The 22,185-nt window shown below is 41.1% G+C and overlaps 1 protein-coding gene across 4 annotated transcripts in view; it reads right to left on the reverse strand.

The window, feature by feature from the left end:
• The window catches only part of PPARGC1A (PPARG coactivator 1 alpha), a 662,747-nt gene that overhangs the window by 77,160 nt on the left and 563,402 nt on the right, over positions 1-22,185 (reverse strand). For 3 of the 4 annotated variants that reach the window (XM_067735645.1, XM_067735648.1, XM_067735647.1), the window contains one exon: positions 15,340-15,519. In XM_067735645.1, the coding sequence (XP_067591746.1) occupies positions 15,340-15,519 (180 nt within the window). Of the gene's footprint in view, positions 1-15,339; positions 15,520-20,458; positions 20,865-22,185 lie in introns of those variants that run through there. The other variant, XM_067735646.1, reaches the window with a different exon arrangement.

Raw genomic sequence — 22,185 nt, forward strand, 5'->3', positions numbered from 1 at the left:
CAGAGAGTTTGGATAAAGAAGACACAGTTATAGCTTCCCTTGGGTTTCGAGAGAGAAATGAGATTTAGAGAACTCAGTGTTGCACGTTATCTGAAATCCTGTACCCCAAACCAAGCAGCGCATTTCGTGATTGTCTTGTAAGCCCTACAGCCTCTATTTATAAGGATCTCCAAACAAAATGGGAAAAAAAGGGGGAAATTACTCATAGTACTGGTAATACAATTGAGTGTGTTCTCAAAGAATACAGACACATAAATTATGCATTGTTGGAGTGGTGGTTTATTTGGGGACCGGGTAGAAAAGCAACAAAGGCGAAAAGTATCAGTAATTTCCTTCTAAGGTAATGCGGGGAATTACTTATTTAAGGATAACTCTGCTGAGCTGTATTTGTCTTGACCAATGGCCTTATAGCTAAAGAGCTTTACTCCTGACAAGAAAAGAAAATCAGTGATCTTTTTTTTAATAAATTTATTTATTTACTTTTGGCTATGTTGGGTCCTCGTTTCTGTGCGTGGGCTTTCTCCAGTTGCGGCGAGCGGGGGCCACTCTTCATCACGGTGCGCAGGCCTCTCACTGTTGTGGCCTCTCCCGTTGTGGAGCACAAGCTCCAGACGCGCAGGCTCAGTAGTTGTGGCTCACGGGTCCAGCCGCTCCGAGGCATGTGGGATCTTCCCGGACTGGGGCACGAACCCGTGTCCCCTGTACTTGCAGGCGGATTCTTAACCACTGTGCCACCAGGGAAGCCCTCAGTGATCTTTTTATTGGAGGAAATTTTTTCCAGTTGTGTTCTTTTTGTCTTGTTTTACTTTTGGCTGCGTTGGGTCTTCGCTGCTGCGCGCGGGCTTTCTCTGGTTGCGGCGAGCGGGGGCTACTCTTCATTGCAGTGCGCGGGCTTCTCATTGCGGTGGCTTCTCTTGTTGTGGAGCATGGGCTCTAGGCGCGCACGCTCAGTGGCTATGGCACACAGGCTTAGTTGCTCTGCAGCATGTGGGATCTCCCCGGACCAGGGATCGAACCTGTGTCCCCTGCATTGGCAGGAGGATTCTTAACCACTGCACCACCAGGGAAATCCCACCAGTTGTGTTTTTTTAAGGGAGAAAGTGATCTGACAGATTATACAATAAAGTTTAACATTACATGGAATGTTCTCCTATTAGGTACTACTATGTGGGAAAAACAGGATGATATCCAGACCCCAGGAAAATCTTTTAGATGTAAAAATATGTGTGTGTGTGTTTGCATATATGCCTCATTTATTTCTCATGATCAGGCATTAATCCACATGGGCACCTGTGCAGCTGAATCAAGAAGCTGAATGGTTAACCACCCGAGTTTTTATTAAAGCATTTAATGGGAAGATTTCAAAATCATTTACATATTTCCCTCATCTTAAAAATTATGAGAACTGATTTTTGTAACATTATGTGATATTGTAAAATGACCACAGGGAGCTATTTAGAAATATAGTCCTGAGAAATATAGGGCGCTTTGCCCTCAACTGAAATGGCCCCAGACAGTCATATTTTGAGGAAGTGTCTACTTTTTGTAGTTTTTAGTCTCATCTGTTTTGGCCAGTTCCTACTTCCCACCCCTCGCCTCTACAAGCTCATTAACTTTCTAAATCATTTCTTCTCATCTCCCATGTGCTCAGAACACAGATAACTAGATTGGTGTAAATTGCAAGTAAAACAAAAGGAAGCAAGTGGTAAGTGAGAGCTGGAGAAGCTTATTGGGGAATAAAATGCATTGAGTTTGAGGGTATGACTTTTTTTTTCATCTGGCTTGGCTTCTCAGAGACATTTATACAAATGGTATGTTTCTCAGCTATGTTTCAGACAATTAATAATACTAAGTTAATAATGGCCAGAGAAATGAGGTCTCCTACTATGAATTATAAAAATAACCACTGTGATTAAGTAAAAGTGCATCCCATCTATGGAACATACATCTTCCCTTTCAGCTATGAAACATGTCGCTGGAAATAAAAACGAACCAGCAACTAAAGGAAAAAAAGTGGGATCGCTGTTTTGTTTTTCCATATCACAAAAGCAGGAGGGAGGTCACACAGTACCGTTGGAGGGTATCATGCCTTTTGCTGACTCAGAGAAGAAACACATTTGCCATTCAAAGACAAATTAAACAGGGCATGGATCATGCTATGTGGATTGCCAGACTCAGTTATCTGCCAAGACCAGGCAACATTCAGTTACCTCCAAAGGCATCTAAACACAGAAAATTCTTTGGCTGTGTGTGGACAGAATGCCTTTGTCAAAATTTTCAGTTGGAACAAATATTGCAAAGCAGTCCAGATGAGATTTGTCCCAGGAGAAATTGACACAAATTCCTTTAGGACAGAGGAAGCTACCTCAGCTACACTGCTGGGATTGCCAGGTGATAGGATTAAAGGAGCTAGAAAGTGGCATCGTGACCTAATATAACTCTCAAATCTACTGCACACAGAGTCCTAGAACTGTGGACCAGCGGGGTAAGAAGTCACTTAACCCATGCAGCATCACGGCGTTCAGATGCTCAGGTATTTGACTAGACCCTTCTCCAGTGGGAACAGGAGGCGAGCCTGCCCATCAGGCAGCACTGCCTAAAAGAAAAGGCAAGCTGATATCGGTGGCTCAGAGGAGAGCAGGGTGTCCCTGCTAAACATGCGCTGGCAAGACACAAGAGGATCCTGACATGAGAACATTTCTGGACAGGATCTGAGTTGGCGAGGATCCCTGGACACCTGGGAGAACTATGTCTGGAATACAGAAGCCCCAACTTCACCTCTGAACAAATGTGATGGCACCCGGCGAAGCTAATGTCCTTAGGCCAAGAGTCCATGTAAAAACCAAGGGCATTCCTATAATAGAGGGACTTTTTTCCCTATACAAGCATCATTCAAATCAGAAATAAACTTCTCGGAAAGGACTGGGGAGAAAAAGTTTAAGCTGGAGAATTACAGGGAAGTGAAAGAGATCTAATTGAATCAGGCCCAGCAGAGATGTAATGCTTGGTACCTCCAGAGAGAAGAGGAAAGAGGTAGTGAGCATTCTTCCTGTGCCTGCCTCATTCACGGAAGCAGGTAGGACCATCCATGAAACAGTGCAAAGAAAGCTCCAAGACGTAGAAAAGCCACATATTCAAGGTGTCGCATATAGACAAAAAGTGTGTCAGGCTTTCCAGCTGGACTGAAATATCATTCTCACAGAGAAATGTCAACAGGCCTAAAAGATGCAAAATGGTATTCATCCAAAGGAGCCCCAAATGCATTGCCAGGGGCTCAGTGTTCCACTCACGGCAGCATTGTACACTGGTGAGAGAACTTGCTGCTGACAGCCTTGCCCTCTTCCGTTAGGTTGACTACCTCTCCTCTTCTCTCAGCCATTCCAATGAGCAAACTGCTGTTTTTCTCAACACACAGTGGGTAGGACACCATAAATCCCAGGTTCTCTAATTTCAAATATTCTGTCCCACTGCCCTGCTTTTGATGGACCCTATGCCTGGGCTCTTGGTTTGGAACAGAAGGGCCCATTAGCCAGGAGAAATGCTCTCCAGCAAAGTTCCATGTCGAGGTGAAGGCATTTCTGAAGATGATAAGTGTACCAACCCAGAGAAGGGCAGAAATTATCTGTGAGCGATAACAGGCAGGTGGGGAAAGTCCCCGCTTTGCTTTCTCTATCAGAGAGCTTATCTCACTTGATTTTAAAGCCCTGTCTTCATCACTAACCATGAGCTTCATAGTACTATGGACTTGTCTACACGTAATCACTGTATCTTCAGAAAGTGGCAAGGAGACGGGCATGCTAATGGTTGACAGTAATTTTTTTTTTTTAATGAAGGGATAAATAAATCAGTGAGAGAATAGAGAAACTGTTAAAATCCAGAAGCACGAAGAAATGTGAAACTACGCACAAGTTGGAGACCAGTAGCTTCAGCTGGCAAGTGGTTTCTTCCATGAGAAAATGTGACCCATCCATACCACAAGTGATACGGGATGAAAGATCAGTGTTAGTCATACCCCCTCGGTAATACACACATTCTAAAGCACAGTGCTGAGGTTTTAAAGTTGGCATCTTAACCAGGAAAATCCACATGACGGCAGAGATAGCCGGCAACGCCTTCTGTTTCCAGACCATCTGAAGGAAGATGGGGAGTGTTGAACACACTCTAAGAATTTCTCCAAAGTTCAAAAGTACTTGGCATCAGTTTCTACTCATGCCTCTGGTGCCGAAATATCAGCCACCGCGGAAACTGGTCTCTGCAGTTGCTCCCCAGCGACTGGTGAGTATGTTTCATTTGTCCCCTTCTCCTTTCAGTAAGTTGCACATTTGCTTCAATTATTTCTCTGCTGCATCTCTCTAAATTCTCTATCGTGGGAAAGTCTGATCAAAATGTCCAGGCTTCACTATGACCCAGGGCTCTGGTAATGAATTAAGAGTTAACTGGAGTGCACATGAAACAGAAAGCTTGCCAGAAGACGGTTAGAGAATTTCATGACAATTAGCACTGATTTGCGCTACAAGAATACAAAAAAAAAAAATTGTTTCAAAGGAGAACAAAAACAGCTTCTCACACATACATAACCCAAAAAAAGCCTTCTAGCACTGACTGAAAATGATACCATTGGATGACAGAAGAAACACACCAGATTAGCCAATTAGCATTCACCCAAGAAAAGTAAGCACTTTGGAGAGAAGGGAGAAAAGGAACCCATCAACGGTAATATCAACTTTACAATAGCCCTGACTGTTTATCTACCCAAAGGAAGTGCTACCTCCCAATTTTTTTTGTGACCCTCTTGACAATTCTGGGGGAAAAAGTGTTAGTTCAACATTATCGCAAGCCAGAATATGACTCTATTTATGTGACAAGTTGACAACATACAATTTCATGCTTGTTGAACTGATCGGTGTTATATATTCACTGTGCATATTACGAAGGCTCACTGTTATAAATATGAAACAGTATACACTTATTCAAAGTAACTCCAGCAGTGGCAATTTATAACTGGGTTGTTTGTGCTCTTACGAAGCCCACTGCCACCTTAACGGGCTGCAGCGCACAGAAACAGATGTGAAGTGTGACTCTGACCAAAATGGACTGACGATGACCTATGTGAAAGCAGGCTATTACATTTTGGTCTGCATGGCAGCTGACACTGGTTTGTATTTAGATATGTGACTGGTGAGAACACTGTGTTCTTAAAGCTCTGTTTAAACATGGGCCAAGACATTTGTCTGCTGGACTAATTATTTTACCACCCAGCCCTGGCAAGTATCCCATTCTTCTCCTTAAAAAAAGAAAGAATGTGAATGTGTATGCACACACACACAGGCACACAGTTCCACTATGCTGTGTAAAGTTACAGTCAGTACTTTAAACCTTGGTCATGTCAGGTGAATGTTGGCAAGAGTTCTGGAACGTCTGCATAACAGAATCGTACCACGTTCTCGAGCAGGTGCCTGGGAACGGGACAAGGCCACAAACCATCAAATCATAAGCTGTCCCAGACACTGTTTTTGGTCAAATCATTTCCTCCTTTCTTTCCCCGCTTTCTTTCTTTCTCTTAGCAAGCTTCAACCAATTTGCAAGTGTTCACTTCCACAAGGACAAATTTGGAAGAGTGAAGAACAACACAGTTTATCCAAATGTGGAAGGAAATGAGGGAACCAGGTGCCTTGCTAAAGCTAGATATCACAAATTTGCATAAGTAGTTTCCCAACGACAGAAGTGCTATTTGGAACAAAATAAATTGCTTGTATTGTATGCAAGGGCACAAACCTTGACCAAGTTTGTGGTTGCTTCCCTGCTCCTGTGTTTCTTTAAGTACACCCTGATATTCTTGCTAAGAAGCCCAAGTTGGTGGCCCTCTGTAGGTAGATCTAAAAGGATAATAGTTTATTTATTATTTCATTTAATTATTTGTTTTTAGGTAGACCTAAAAATCTTACTGTTTATCTAGAAGTCTTCAACATCTGTATGTGACTATTAAGAAAAATAAATAAAAAATATTTGAAATATGAATTACGTTGCTGCAGGATTTTCTAGTAATTCTTCTGTTTCCTTTTTGTTTGTTTGCTTAAAAGTAAGTAACACCCTTAGCTCTCATTTTGAGATCTAGCAATGCAGTCAGTGACCGGAACCGTGGATCTTTTTTGAAAGATTTTAATTCTAGTGTTTCGGAACTTCCCCACTCCAACAAAGTTTGTTATTCAGAATCTACATCTCTTTCTACTTTTCCTGTTGGACTGAAGTGAAGGTGTTGTCAGTCTGTCTAGTAAATCCAACCCACAAGATAACATAATCACATACATTCATTTCTCAGAGACCTTGGTGGTTCTTATCTCCTTGCTTTTATGATCTCTTATGAACAGCCAGGAATAGCAATTTGCAGGCTGTTTGTAAAGCCATCTTAGTCTGAACCTAGCCTTCCCCTCTTTTATCACACGGCGATATTCTGCAGCTAAATCCCACTCGCCATAGCAAAATTTGCTCTGAGCTCCATTTTCGAATAATTTAAGTATTCTCTGTGTGTATGGAACATATCAAACATGCAGTGTAGGGCGATTATCATTTCAATGAACTATTTATTAATAGAAGGTGGTGTGTGTGCTTTGCTTAGATTTATTGATATGCTGCCCACTGTATATTGTAGCCTGATGCTATTTAGTTCATGGTCATCAGCGTCTCAGACAAGCAGTGCTGTGGCTCTCATGGTCCCAGTTCTTCTTTGTGCTTTGCTCAACTTTATTTTACCACTATATCACCTAGAACCTTAAACACAAGGCTTGAGTTCTGTGTTAAATCACAATTGTTTCCTATTAAGTGTTCCAAGCTCCCCATTTTTATTAAGTTACTTTATTAAATCCTTAATAACATAGATAGAATAGTTAGTTAATTTGTGTGTTGAGCCATGGATGTTAATTTGTAAACATAATAACATACTGCAATCATTTGCATAATAGCATTTTAATCTTTTTAGTAAAAGCTGTAATTCCCTACAAAGTACACTGCAGTAGAAACTAAGTGACTATTGGTAATAGTACAAAGGCCTTAAAATTCTGATCCTATTATAGTGTTGGAACATACCCAAACTGCTTCCATAATCTCTGAAATGTTACTATTCTCTGATTTAGGTGTCTGTGTCAAGAATAAAAATGAAGTATAACTGGTAGCAATAGACTATTTCCTAAATGTAATTTAGTATTCACGAAGCACCAGCACTTTGCAAATAGCTCTGAGGCTTTCCTTCAAAGTTCAGAGCTCCAGCCCTGCACATTGTGTGAGAAACACCAAGGATCTCACACTAAACTTGGTTGTGCCGAAGACAAGGCTCCAATAAATCATGCTGATGTGGCACAGGGCAGGGCATCGGCCACCAAGAATTTGGCTGTTAAGTCTCCTCCCTCCTCCCTGCCCGACCGGCCTGCTTTTACCTCCTTGAACTAACTGCTTCTGAGCAGCAGTTTGGGAGAGAATGAAAAAGTGGGGGAAATAGTTAACAAAGAGACTTCTAAAAAAAAATAAAAAACCAAAAAAACCAAAAAAACAACTCTAGAGGGGGCTTGAAAGAGCCCATTAACACCAATCACAAGACTGGCCAAAAAAAAACAGAAAAAAAAAAAAAACAAAAAAAAAGCCTACTTGTTTAAAAGTCAAGCCAAGTCATTTTACGCAAGATCTGGTAATTCATTAATCTATCCGGCTGCAAACCTTGAATGAATAACTTGCTCTAGTAATGGAGATGGGCAGGTCTACACAGCATCAGTGTTTAGGATCTGAAACTATGCAAATTATTCTATCATTTTGGAAGAGAAAAGGCACGAAAGTATCTCCTATTATCATTTTGGGGTAAATTGCATAATGGATAAGAAGTCATTTATCTTTGTAAAAATTTGCCCTTGCCAAGAGTAAGAGTGTGTATTTCCTGTGTATCTCTCTCCCCTTTTCCCTTGCTCTCATTCTAGCTGCTTGTAATTCAGCATCTTTGGCAGGCTACAGTAAAACACAGTACCCTGCTTTGCTTTCAAACTATACCTCAGAGCGCACAATCTTGAAAGTAACCTGAGAGGTTAAAGAAGAAGAAAAAAAAGGGTCCTTACAAAATTGTTTTACATCACAGGCAATTCATTTTATAAAACACACAATAAAAGTTTTCATTGTTAAAAGAATAGGCACATAATTATCGGGACAGATAAACCTTGTTAAAAATGTGAAGTCTGGGGTAGAGAACAGTGGAAGAACAATTTGGCTGTCGGTCTTTAATGTTCATCTTTTTATCTGCTTTGTGTGTTGATCTCGTTCAGAGGTGAGCCATCTGCTGGGCTGTGTTTCCAGGACATTTCATATAGATGGGGGGAGGAGGACAAACAGACACTATGTATAAGCTTACCATGCAAGCACACATCGTTGCTATACAAAGAGACAGTTTGTCCACTGCAGCATCCTGAATCTTAATGACTTTAACCTCGACTAATATCTTTGAATAAATCTAAGAGGCAGTGCGCCACTTCTTCCTGATTCCTCCCCAAGTTTTCCTCCTTGTGAATGTGGGTCTCCACTTTTCTGGCTCCCAAGATATCCAGGGGGAGTAATTTTTAGTTCAATGACCCACTGGAGAGTCCAGGAGGTAGGAAGAGCCCAAGAAATGTCTCACCTCCTTCTTGGAGTGCCAACAGTATCGAAATAGTTGGTCTCTATCCCCATAACACAAACTAGCACCTTCTACAATCACTGTGCCCAATTACACATATGGATCCTCACTTTGCACATTGCAAATGGCTAAGAACTGGATTGACTTCCCTGAAAAACAGCAGCCGACCTCATCTTTTGTAACCACAACTTACACTGACAAAAGCAACCATCAGGAAAGTTAGTGGTGAAGGATGTCATTTAACTGGCATCCTTTGACTTACTATTTATTAGTAGGGATTGATGCCAATAGACATAGCCCCATGGGTCAGAGCTCCTGAGCCACATTTTCCCAGTGGTCAGCACAATGGCGAGGAAGAAACAGGGTGATAAACCAGATGTTCCCAAGATAAGGCAGATGTTATCAAGACAAGAAGTCTAAACAGTCTTTAACTGAGGTGTGTAGAGAAACACACACACACACACACACACACACACACACACACACACGTGAACACTATTCAGTCTCCCAGCTGGATAAGCCCACAGTAGAGGTTGAAAATAAAGCAGCACACAGGCTGGGTCAGATGGTTGCTTCCTGATTTGTGACTCTCCGAGATGAACATCTAACTGATTTATACCCAGAATTTGAAATTTTGCGGTAGACTACAAATGCAAAGAGAAGTACAACATAAATTTTTAAAATACTCCATAAGTCTCCAGGAGTTTCAACATTCTTCAATGTTCTTATGTTACAGCCAATTATCTCCCCACTTAAATGGCTATTATTTTCTTACTTGAAGTCTATATTCTCCCTAAGCGTCATTACCAAGTGTGGCAAAAATCTGGTTGTGGGCCGTAAATTGAATTTAAATGACAAACTTTTATTGATTGCAAATTGGAAATTCCAGAAATCTTCAAGAAGTGATTATTGTAAATGAATTCGGTCTCTCCACATAAAAAAGGAGAATTTATTCTCCTGATGATTAAATTAAGGGGAGGTGGTTTGGACACATATTTTTTTCTCTGTTTGTTTTATTAAAATTCCAAGAGGTTTGCCATTCATAGAAAAGTCTGCCTGACCTCAGGCACAGGCAGAAGCAGGAATTCATTACCATGGAAGGCTACAGAATTTCCTCCAAGGAGACAAGGGAGAAAAAGCAGACACCACATGAATTTGTGGATTGGGTTAAATAGGTTCTGCCCCTGATGCAGCAGGGAGATGGCAGCCCCTTTGTAAAATGACTCACAGTCCAAGAAAGTGCTTCAGCTCCTAAAGGTGAGCAGAAACTTAACCAGATAGATACCCGTAAAGTTCCAATTCCCTTTGGAATATTTTCGAGTTAGTGTGCTTCGCCACCTCCCTCCCTAACCTAACCCATATTTATCAGGACTGATGGAATTTTCCTTTGAGGTGCTTAAATTTTGTTCCCTGGACGCCATCCCCTCTGCTGTCACCTTGTCCCTTCCCTGCACCTGCATCGCATGGGGTTTGGAATGCAGCAGAGCCTGCTGTCGGATTTCCTCTACTTTCTGCTTGTCCATAGCTCTTAAAACGATCAGAACGATCACCCTTAAATACCATCCCCGTCACGTTGCTCTCCTGTTAAAAATCTTCAGTGGCACCCTAATTCCTATCGTGGAAACTCTAAACACTTGCAACTGGGTCCTCAGGGCCTGGCATAATTTTGTACCCACCCTAAATCCAGACTTACCTATCTTACTCCTGTGCTCCCATTAATACATTTTTCACTTTGAGTAAACCAAACTCTTCACCTTCATAATCTGTCTATGAAAAGACTTCACTCTTATTCTCTTATTAACCTTGGTGATGTTATTCTTGCTGATTCCCTCCTTAGCTAGGATACATACACACACACACACACACACACACACACACACACGTATACATATATATACATGTATACATGTATACATATATATACATGTATACATGTATATATGAATACACACAGTCTTGCCATATTTGCCACTTGCTAATATATATATAATATATAATCCCATGCATATAAATATACATGTGCACATATACATGGATGTATATAGTGTTACGTTGTTCTCCAATTACTCATATATGTGAACACGTACATATATACGTATATTTGTATACACAGTCTTCCATTATTTGCTAATGGTTTCCGATTTCACCCTCCCCAACTAGATTTAAGGTCCTTTAGGAAATAGATCTATTGGAGCTTTATATTTAATTTTCACATGAACTAACACAGTTCACGCCATCAATAAATATATGATGGTTAACGCACTCATTCATGAGGTTGCAACTATTTACTGAGTACACACTTTCTCCTGCTTTCTAAGAAAACATCTAGAAAAACTTCAGTGAACAAGACAAGCTGGTTCCCTGCTCCCAGAATGCTCCCAGTCTCTTGAATAGCCAAGATCTGTTGTTTTTAACTTTTTCATAAGTATATAATATATGCCCATTGTAGAAAAAAATTAGAATACAACTGAAAGTCGAAGGAAAAAATGTAAAGTCATCTATAGTCCCACCATAATGATCGAATATTCTTGAAAGTTTCCATCCGCCATTCCCCGGTGGCATATAGCAGGACACCTTACAGACAGATAGCAGGAAACCACCCTTTTTCTTTTACAAAAGTTCACAGTATCAGACCTTCCTGCAAGTTTCAGTAATTACTCAACATGAATACTGGCCACAGCTTAGAGACCTTCCCTCCCCATTAGCAAAGGCAGCCTTCAGTACGTATTCTGAGCAACGACCTAGAGGCAGCTACATCCTCACTCTCCACGTACTAAAGAACCCCAAGTAGCTGCATTCAGAAGTTACCAGACCAACAAATGAAAGATGCCCATTCAGTGGAATCAAGGAGGCATCAAAGCAGAGGTTAAAATAAAGCAGAGACAAGGTGGCCCACAATGTCCCAGAAGAGCCAATGTGCTATTTAACCTAACCCATGCCACCCATCTTTACACACTGCCATGCTTTAAAAGTACTTCTTTATTCTCCTCCTTCAAACAATGCACAAAGCAACAGAGAGAAGGAAGTTGTGTTGCAATATTCTGAAACATAAATCTTGCTACCAGCCGGTCCAGGGACAGCATCCTGTTTTCCTGACACATGGATAAGATAAACTGGGTGCTGCACCTATAGGCCTTGAGTCCTGTTTTGCTAAGTGGCTTCTGAATCATACGTGGTCACCTGCATTTACACATCCAAACATAGGTTGTGCAAGCAGAGAGCGCTGTTTGTGTGCCCAGTTACTCAACCAACATGCACAATTACGTGTCAGCTCACTCTTCTCCCACTCAGGAATTCACTGTCTCCCCAATTGGGACATTCAATTCCATTCTTTTTTTTCTTCTTCTTCTTAAGTTATTCAATACATAAAAATCAAACTAAGATTCAAATTATGGAAGAGGTCAAAGGAAGAAATTTCTATTTATTCCCAACGTTTAAACATTCTGCAATACTAAATGTAACTCTAAATACCCGCTTTCTTCCCGCTTTGATGAGAATTCAGAAATCCCGTGGCCAGTTTCCAGCAGTGTCATCAATGTGATACTTGAGTCAGGGAAAAGTGTTGAACTGCTCGGTGCCTTATTTTATTCTGGGAATCCGAGGTAGATAATGCTTGTTATTGGCAGATCAGAGGTGGCAGAGACCGTGACTGTTGGGCTTGCTCAAGTACAAGGCCTTCACAAATGTGATGAGGCAGGGTTTTGAGAACTGGAGGAGAACAAGGGAGCACAGGTGAAAGTCCGCTGTGAGAGGTTTAAAGTCACAGGCGCTGGGAAATGCCTTTGGGGTAATGCAGCTTTGGTAGAAGCAATGTGCAAGGCTGTAGCCATTCAAGGGTTATTCTGTTGCCTATGGAGTTTCTTTACAGGGGAGGACACAATTTTAGAATTCCACCTATGCTCAAAACACACTTTTTTTTTTCGTTATAGAAAAGATGTCTGAGTTTAACGCTAGAGGGCAAAGAGTAGAGGCATCTTTCTGTATGCAAATGCTGAGGAAGCCGCTGCTGTGTGTAACAATATTGCCACATTTGGCCTTACCCTTGGCATCAACAGAGAAGAATGGGCTTTGTGACGTCAGAGAAAACTGTTATGGGGACTTATTGATACAGTCACTTTTGCTGTCTGCCACTAAGAGAAGTCCCGACATATCAGTCCTGGGGCCCTGGGCATCTCGATAATTTTATATGGCTTCTAAGTCTTCATATCCTGTATCTTAACTCTATTTTCTCTCTCAGAAATCTGACGGATTCATCTTTAGTGTTTTCTAAAAATTGCGGCGACTTTTTTTTTAAACAGTGTTTCTTCACCTCAGCACTATGGTATGGTCACTTGGGGCCAAGTGATTATTTGCTGTGGGGAGCTGTCCTGTGCATTATAGGACGTTAAGCAGCATCTCTGGTCTCTACCTACTAAATACCAGCAGCATCTCTCTGCCTCCTGTCCTAAAAATCAAACATCCCTCCAAACAATGCAAAATATCCCCAGGCAGGCAAAGTTGCCTTCAGTTGAGAACCACTGGTTTAAAATGAACTCATGAGAGATTAAATGAAATAAACCTTGTGTTTAGAGTGTTGAAAACAATTCCACCAGTAGTATAAAGTTATATAGGAAAACAAAAGGGGTGTCTTTGTGTAGATTAAGCATCTATAGATATATAACTGGTTGCCAAACCCAGTCTCCCGGAAGTGTAAATGAGAAGTACCTCATGCAGTTGCCACGACATGAAATACAGGGACACCAGCCATGAAAAAAAGGTGTATTTTTTGCAACCAGCCCACAAGGGAGGCCTTGACCACCATGCCATCGCCCCAACCACCTTTTAGTTTTTCCCTAACCATCTTCTACAAAATGCATGGCATTCACCCAATATGAAATAGTCGATTTTTAGATAAGAGGTCTATGGAGATGGACATTTTTAAAAGTACTGTTTACTTAATGCAGCATGACTTAAAATGGGCCTGTAACCTGACAAGTGTACTGAATGAGGAATGTTCAATTTACCAGTTCGAACCAGCCAAGTCCTCACATGAACTTTCTGAGACCCGGCTGAGAAGCCTGGGAAAGTATAACTAACCACAAACCCTCAGTGTTTCCTCCACCTGATTCCTTCTCCCCAGCTTTCACTCTATTACCTTAAGCACTCTTCTAAGACCCACTTAATGCTCCAGGCATATTATAAAACCTTAGTGGTCAACAGAATCTACAGCCATCTCAGCTCACCAGCTATATACCTGCTTCCAAGTCAACCAACACTGAAAGGAAAGATTCTGTTCTATTTTTAAATATATTGAGCAAAGAAGCAGCTTGGTATGTAAAGGATGGCTGTCACCCAAATTCACTGTTATTCTATTTTTAATCAAGGATAATAGACTTCGAAGTCAGATACATCTGGGGTTCAAATCCCACGTCTTTGTCAACTGTGTGATTTTGGGAAAATCACTTAGCCTCTCTGAAACTCACTGTCTGCATATGTAAAATGGGAATGATAATAATAGTACCTAAACAATAGGTTGTTTTGAGGGATGAGTGCGATGACATACATAAAGCAAAAGTGTGCCCAAATGTTGGCCATTTTGTTATTACTATTACTCTTACGAACATACCGTATTCATCACTCACTCACTATTCACAAAGCACTTATTCAACACCTTCTGTGTGCTGGAAAAACTCAGTAAATATTGTAAAATGGGTTTTCTTAATGACTCAATAAACATTTATTCAGTGCCTTTTATGTGCTGGGTGCTGGAAAAACTCAATAAATATTGTAAAATTGGCTTTCTTAATGACTTGAGATTTCAACCAAACAACACTGAAGTATAAGAAATGTCTCTTCTGGTGGATAAAAAAATACATTTAAAGTGCTTTGTCTGGAGGCTGGCACATGGTAGATAGAAAATGTTACATGATGATGGTGGTGCTGGTGCTGGTGATATTGAAAACTCGTTGATTTGATAATCTTTACTCAATTCACTTGCCAGAGTTTGTCCCTCTAAGAAACCATTTATTTTCAAGTAAATGAGGACTGATCTTGTAAGAAAGAACTTCTTTTCTCAAAGTAACTGTTTAATAGGTGCAGATTAACATTCTTTATTACAGGGTAGGCTTATAATAAAGAGTCTAGAGCCTGGGAGGTAATTCTCACTACTCAAAAGTAAATTAATTTTGACTAATTTATAAGTAAATATCAGAGTAGTTGGGCTTAGAAGTTCCCATAATATAAAGAAATCAGAGGTACGATTATAAATATGACAATGACAGTAAAAAAAAAAAAAACTGCTCACCTACTTTGTAAAATAATTAAAGGCAGACCTCATGCCTTGGTTAAAAAGAAATGTATTCTTTTACATTCTACGTTAGTTTACAGTAGGCACCATTTTCTGTGGGAAATACACAGGGATAAACAGGTGTAGACGTTTGTTCTTCTTTGTCATTTATTCTTTCACAGTCCCTTAGTATTTCAACAGAGTTTGATGCACTCTGTTGTGGGTCCTTAGGGCCTTAATTCTCAAAAAAAAAAAAAATTTGTTTTCCAAAATCGTTTTTCCACAAAATAGGAAGTGCCTAAGTATGATAAAAAGTCTTTTGGTGACAGCAAAGTAAGAACTCATTATGCTTTCAGGCCAATAATATTTTAGTGTGGCATAAGCCAGGTTCAATGAGAAATTAATTTTCACCAAGGGCTGTCCTTACCTCAAATATGTTTGAAGGCTCATTGTTGTACTGATTGGATATTATTTCTGACTGGTCACTGCACCACTTGAGTCCACCCAGAAAGCTGTCTGTATCCAAGTCGTTCACGTCTAGTTCAGAAAGGTCAAGTTCAGGAAGATCTGGGCAAAGAGGCTGGTCTTCACCAACCAGAGCAGCACACTGCAGGGGGCAGGGGAGGAAAGAAAAAAGCTTTCATTAACTGCAGGAATTTATTAAACTGCAATAGCATGTGATAGGAATTAAGCCTGGTTAATTCAACGACACCACCAAAGCTGGTTTCCAGGGTTTTAGTCCCCAGAATAAACATCCTAAATTCTTTAACTCACTTTGCTCCCAAAGGATACTTTGCCAGAACCATTCCATCCCAAATTCTACCTCCAAATCCATAGTAAATGCCATGCTTCCATGAAGCCTTCTCTGATTCGTCCAGTTAGAAATCAACTTAGATTTGTTGGTACCTCTTCGACAGTTAGCACTTACCAAGTTTCAAATTGTTTTCTGGTTAACTATATGCAAAAGTTCACTCTACTCTTAGAGTATAAGCCCTTTGAGGGAAGGATACGGATTTGATTTCACCTTGGAATTACATCACACGTAGGAGAGACAAACGATTACTAAATGAGAGGGAAAAAAACCCATAAGAACTATACTAGGAAGACTTTCTCCATTTACTCTCTCTTTAACCATTATAATCCATAAAATTCATTTAGCAACTAATGATGCAACGTCCTTTAACATGTCTATGGTTCTCTTGAATTGTTATTTAAATCTTTTACTTGACTTTTCATGAGATTCTGAACTTCTCAAACAGGTCAAAAATAAATCCATTGAGATGAAGGACAAAAATCATATTTTTTATGATCTTTGTTATCTTCCACTATGTGTAACTTGCAAGTCTTCTGTGTTGGTGTGTGCGTCTGTGTATACCGTTGGGATCACCTGAAGTCTGAAAAGAAAAACCACTCTAGCACACCACAACTATGTTTTTGTTCATCATTTATATATTCCTAAACTATGCTCTAAGTGAATTCAAAAGAACAATTTTTTATTTGGAGTTTTAAAAATGGTTTCAATATACTGAGAGGCTTAAAATACCCTCTACTGGGACTGGGCTGCTTGTCACCTCCTTGCACAGAGTAAGTGGTCTGTTAACTCTCCTGCACTGTGGGTTTCTGAGGAAAGTGGACCCGCTTCCTAAGGTGGGCTTCTAACCTCGAACTGGCTATCTGACTGCTGTTTCATCACTGCCCATTGTGAAGAACCCTGCAGAAACTTCCTTTGGAAGGGATCTGGTGATGCCAGAGCCATAAGGACTTTATCTATCTGCAAGCCGAGGGGTCTCAATTGAAAGGCACACTCTCTGAGGTGGTACCCTCATGGCCCTCCCTTCCAAGGCCAGGAGAGATGCTGGGGAGTTCTTCCCATCCAGGCAGCAGTTGGGCATGAAGCTAAAGATACTGCTTGACATTTCGATTTTGAATAAAATAAGTTCTACGCAGATTTTTTTTCTCAAGCACCCCTGTCATCCCTGGCAGGCTACATTACACGGGTCATACGCAGCAGCATGTTTGTAAGCAGCACGCTGAGAAGTAGGTACTGGGGAATGGAGCCAGCAGTTGGTAAGGGGAGGCTGGGAGAAGGCTGAAAACTCCTGCACTTCCTCCCTAAGACCACTGGGCCCCACTGAGATCCCAAACTGCAGGCACAAAGGTAATGCCAAGAAAGGGCAACCCCCTTCATCTCAACTCTTCCCTTATCATTTTATCGGTCTTTCTCTTTTATTATTGGAGTTAGCCCAAAGTTACAGATCCGTATACTTGACTAGATTGATAAGTGAGCGGAGGCTGGGCTGAAGAGAAGATTTTGTTCTGGGACAGTGTTTGGATTTTGTTACAGGCATAACACTTCCCAGTCTCCACACTTGCCCACTGCTTGTCCTCCAAACACAAACACACACACACCCACACACAGTTAACTCTTCCACAACACGACCAATTCAGAGACAAGGGGGGAACTTTTTCACTGGTGCAAAACCCACTAGGATTAGGGGAGAGTCCTTAAAATAAAAAGCCTAAACAACAAAAATGACGACAAAAAAGAATAAGTTAGACAATGTAGGATCTCTACATCTGGCTTAAATTCCTTTTGTGGACAGCATACTCTAGAACCCGTGTTCGGGAATGTTGATACCAACTGGTGGACAACTTCTTGCTGTCTCCCTCTTTAACAGCCCTCTCAAGGCATGACTTCTCCAAAACCCTTTAACCTTACAGAAATATGTATTTTTCAGTAACTTTTGAAAACCATTCAAAAGATCAGATCAATTTTTTGTATTTTACTCTGCTGTAATTCACATATTTCTTTCCTTTCCTCTCTCTGTCTGCCTCTCTCATTTTTGCTTTTCTGTTATCATTGAAAAATGTGCATGTGCTCTTGCCAATGCTGACGTGCTAATAAAATCAGGGCTTCTGAACGTGGCATTATCCTGATAATCTAAAACACATTAGTGGCAGCAAGTGTTCCTGTTATTAATTTATATTTGGCCTTTGGATGATGCCAGACTTAACAGTCCGAGCCCTGTAACTGTCCTCATCTGACACTCTGATATTTACTGCTTCCCTATACATCTGTAACAGGTGTGCTTTACTGCAATTACAGAGACACATTCTACTGCCTCTTCGCAACTATGACAGCTATTTCACAACCACAGCCTTAATTTTATAATAAGATTTAAGAGGATAAAGCAGTCACTAAACACAAAAGGCTAATTATTGTACGTTATTTCACCCCAACAGACTTTTCTCTTAGTTAAAGAGCAGACAATAAATTAGCTTAACTGCACTGATGATAATGAAACATTATAATTAAGTATAATTCTCCATTAACCTTTTGGAGGTTTTTGTGCCATTGATGGTAAATTTTAAAGAGAGAGAGAGCAGAAAGAGTGGACTTGGCCACATTAATTACATTAATGAAAAAAGAACTTGACTTCTTAAAAACAAATTAGGACAGGGGATAAGGGGCAGGGCAGGGGTCAGTAAAGAATGACAGTCTTAGTAGAGTGTATGTCATCGGAACTGTCTCTATCAATCTTGGTAAGCTTACTGGACATCACCTTCATTAAACTGTGAAACACGGGGCACTCTGAGTAGCTATAGTGATAGAGGCCTTTATTAACCAACGTACTGTCCCGTCATTATGTGCAAAAGGGCATAATATGTTTTAAGATGACAGCAAACATTAATGATTCAAAAAATGAAAGCGGCCTACGCTACCTGCTGCTCATAATATCTGAGCCTGGCGGAGGTGATTCCCAGGGCTGCCACCACGAAGGCTGGGCTGCTAGCAGCCTGCTGCCTCCAGCGCGATAGAGAAGCGACTGGCCCGTCTCAGCTGACCGACAACTCAATCCACGGCTGGACAATTAGCCCGAGACCTCACCTCCTTAAGAACAAAATTAAAAAGCCGGTGTCCTAAACGGTTCTGACGCTTATTTGAAAATGACCGCAGGAATGCCGACGAGGAAAGGAAATCTTGCCTATTTCCATATGATCGAGTCCTTCAATCAACTCCTAGCAGCATCAGGAAGAATACATGATGGAAAAATGAAACTGCAGCAGCTGAGACCCACAGTGCCAGCCAGACAACCGCCCGCAGGATACTCCAGCTACTCGAAGACAATTAGGACTTTGAAGCCACTTAGAGCCCTGAGTCGTAAGAGCTGCAGGACGTACGAATTATCCATAACTCTTCCACCTTACCAAGAAATCACAACAAGAGAAGAACAGTTACAATCTGCAAATATATATCTGCCAAGGCAAGAGAGGGCAAACGGAGCCAGCATTTGCCAGCCCAGCGAAGAGTTAAGGATCCAGGGCATGCCTCACTAGAGAGGAAAAATGCATTCGCAGACGGCCTTGGCCAAATTATTTTCACTTTAGATGTGTATCGCAGCACCACATGGACATCTTATTTAATCAAATCACGTGTAGCCCTTGATCCTCCCCTTACCCTACGTGCCCCCAGCTTCCCAGAGGAAGCTCTCCCAGCCCTTTGCCAGATTCATTGTTAGCTGCTCAGATCCTCCCTGCAATTCAATTCGGGTCCATCTCACCAGAGTCCACAGAAAGTTTTGCTTGTTTCCCAAGTTGGCCAAACTTCCCGAGAACATTCCATTGTGTTGAATGCGAACATGCCGCGGTCCTCCGTCCCCCCCGCTAGTCACTCTAGACTCCAGAGATTACGAGGAAACCAGCTCGCTTTTTTCCCCCCTGTATGAATTGTAGCCAGCAGAGACTGTGGAATTGATGTATTGCCATCTATTTTTACACAAGCAGTGAGCAGCTCCACACACAGTCCTGCATAAACTCTATTCTCTCTCCGGCTTCAGGCAGCTCTCCGTGGTACAGAGAGATTTAACCATTGGCTTCCCTGCCACTGACGCTGATGGAAAACCTTGCACTGTAAGGCTTTTTTTTTTTTTTTTTCTTTACTGGCCAAAGCTTTCAACCACATAGAGGAGTTTTAAAGGAACCAGCTTTGTTGTTTTGTGTTCTGTGGGAAAAGCAATCTAAAATAGCCCAGCAGGATTATTTAGGATTCTGTGAGTTCTCTGATGAACAGAGAGGGAAGAAGAAAAAAATCCAGACTAGAGTCAAAACTGACTAGATTTGAGCCCATCTATTTTAATATTTTTCTCTTCATCTTATTATAAATAGAAATGGCATTTTTCCAACCAGGCCACTAAACACCACTGGAAAGACTTCAGCTTCTGATTCATATCAATATCTTAGGGCATAAATATTGCATATGAGTAGAAACAGAGCCAAAGGCACATGGAAAGAGTTTCTAACTGCAACAGATCCTGATGACAGCAGCTAAGCTTTGATTTGTTCACGGTATCTCAGAGCCACCTTAAAATAGCAAACTTACTGGAGTTAAGATAAGATTGAGATTCCCTTCCCAAAGCTCCTGCCGGGGCTACTCTGCTGCCTCCTCTCCTCGCCCAAGCCCAAGCCCTTCCCCCTCTTACAGGAATAATTGCATTGCGAGGGAAGCTTCCGTCCTGGCTGCAGTGCTGAGCCCAGCCCCACCTCACCTCGATGTCACTCCATACAGAGTCCTGGTTGCACATGTCCCACGCCATCCAGCTCCTGAATGACGCCAGTCAAGCTGTTTCAACTCCAATCCACAGTGACACAGAGCACACACTCATGCAGGCAACCAGCCCCTTACTGAGAGTGAACTGAAGGCACCTGTCTTACTACAGTCCCCAGTCACATGACAAAGCTATTAAAAAGTAGGCTGGGCTGTCACTCACCCAGCCTCCCTTCTCCTGTGCTGCTAGCTGCTCAAACTCGTGACGTCACTCAAAGGCAGCCCTCTGCCTCAGTGAAGTAACGCTTAAAAAAAAAAAAAAAAAAACGGAAAGAAAGAAAGAAAGGAAACACTTGGACTTTTGGAGCATCATGCTGTGACTAAAGCCAGCTTTGAATGCCACCGACTCTAAATGGAGCCCTGGCCATATAATAACTAAAATCCCCTGCAATCTTTTTTTAATTTATTTTCCTTCCAAAACAAGCAAGTGGCAAAGCTCTCTGTTTCATGACAGAGTAACTACATTCTGAGCTAAAATGTGGACTCCCTCAGAACTCAGATTTGAAGACATCCAAGTGGACTTGGTTTGGGACTAAGGCAAGATCTTATCACATGATGGATTTTTATGAGACATTTTCTAATTGGGGGAAGTGTTTCAAAACAGAGAATGGGGCATGCTTTCTTTCTTTCTTTCTTTCTTTTTTTTTTTTTTTTGCTTATTTAATCAACAAAACAGCCTGTATTTGTTAAGGTATAAACAAACTCCTCTACCCAGAAATCTGCTGTCCCTGTGGCAGTAGGGAATACCAGCTCCCGAGAAGTGTTACTGCAGTTTACTTTGCTCCATATAAGGAGAACAAGCAACAAAATACCACCCTTTCAGGGTCCTTCTAATTATTTCCATTTCTCTCATAGGCTCTCAGAAAACAAGTGTTAGTAAAGACAGTCGCTGCCGCTTTGCCCAGATCAGCTTAGTTTCCCGGCTACCTTTTTTTTTTTCATACATGTAGCATTTCCTCTGCAACTGCCTTAGGGTGCCTTTTTGAATAAACACTGGATTCCAACCCTAGTACCCTGGGTTGTGCAGTTTACCTTTGAGATCAAGAATGTCCATGGAGTAAGGGAAAAATACCGACATGCTATTAGCAGAAATATTCATTTCTTGAGCTTTTTCATTCTTTGAATTTTTCAGCTTCTAGCCTGAGACAATGAGGGCTAATGCAGGTTCAACTGTTTTATGATGACACTACATATTGAATCCATAACAAACTCAAGGTACTAGACAACGCCAGGAAACACTTCCCATAACACCACAGAGGTCGGATTTAACCCTTCCAAGTTCCAGAGTGATGTTCACGTGGACATATATTTGTGAATATACATGTTTTTATAAAATTTTAAACCCCATATATTTTAAAAACCAACTCAGTCTTTTACTTGATAATTACTCATCTGAAAAAAAAAATTCCCCAGGTATTTAAAAATGATTCTAAAGCACTATTCATTTAATCTCCTATTCTACTAAGTTTAATGTAATGAATTCGCTATTGTCCATTCCTTTATCAGGAAAAGAATGGTGATTTGCTCTAAATATAAAGTTGCTCAAATATTAAAGTGAAAGAAAAAACAAACCAAAAAACATCAGACTGTTTCTTCTTTCAGATCACATCTATTTTAAGAAATTTGTCTACTCTGAGATCTGCAACAAGTTGCTACTATATTCCTGAA

Source organism: Pseudorca crassidens, chromosome 4, assembly GCF_039906515.1.
Source record: "Pseudorca crassidens isolate mPseCra1 chromosome 4, mPseCra1.hap1, whole genome shotgun sequence".
Lineage (NCBI taxonomy): Eukaryota > Metazoa > Chordata > Mammalia > Artiodactyla > Delphinidae > Pseudorca > Pseudorca crassidens.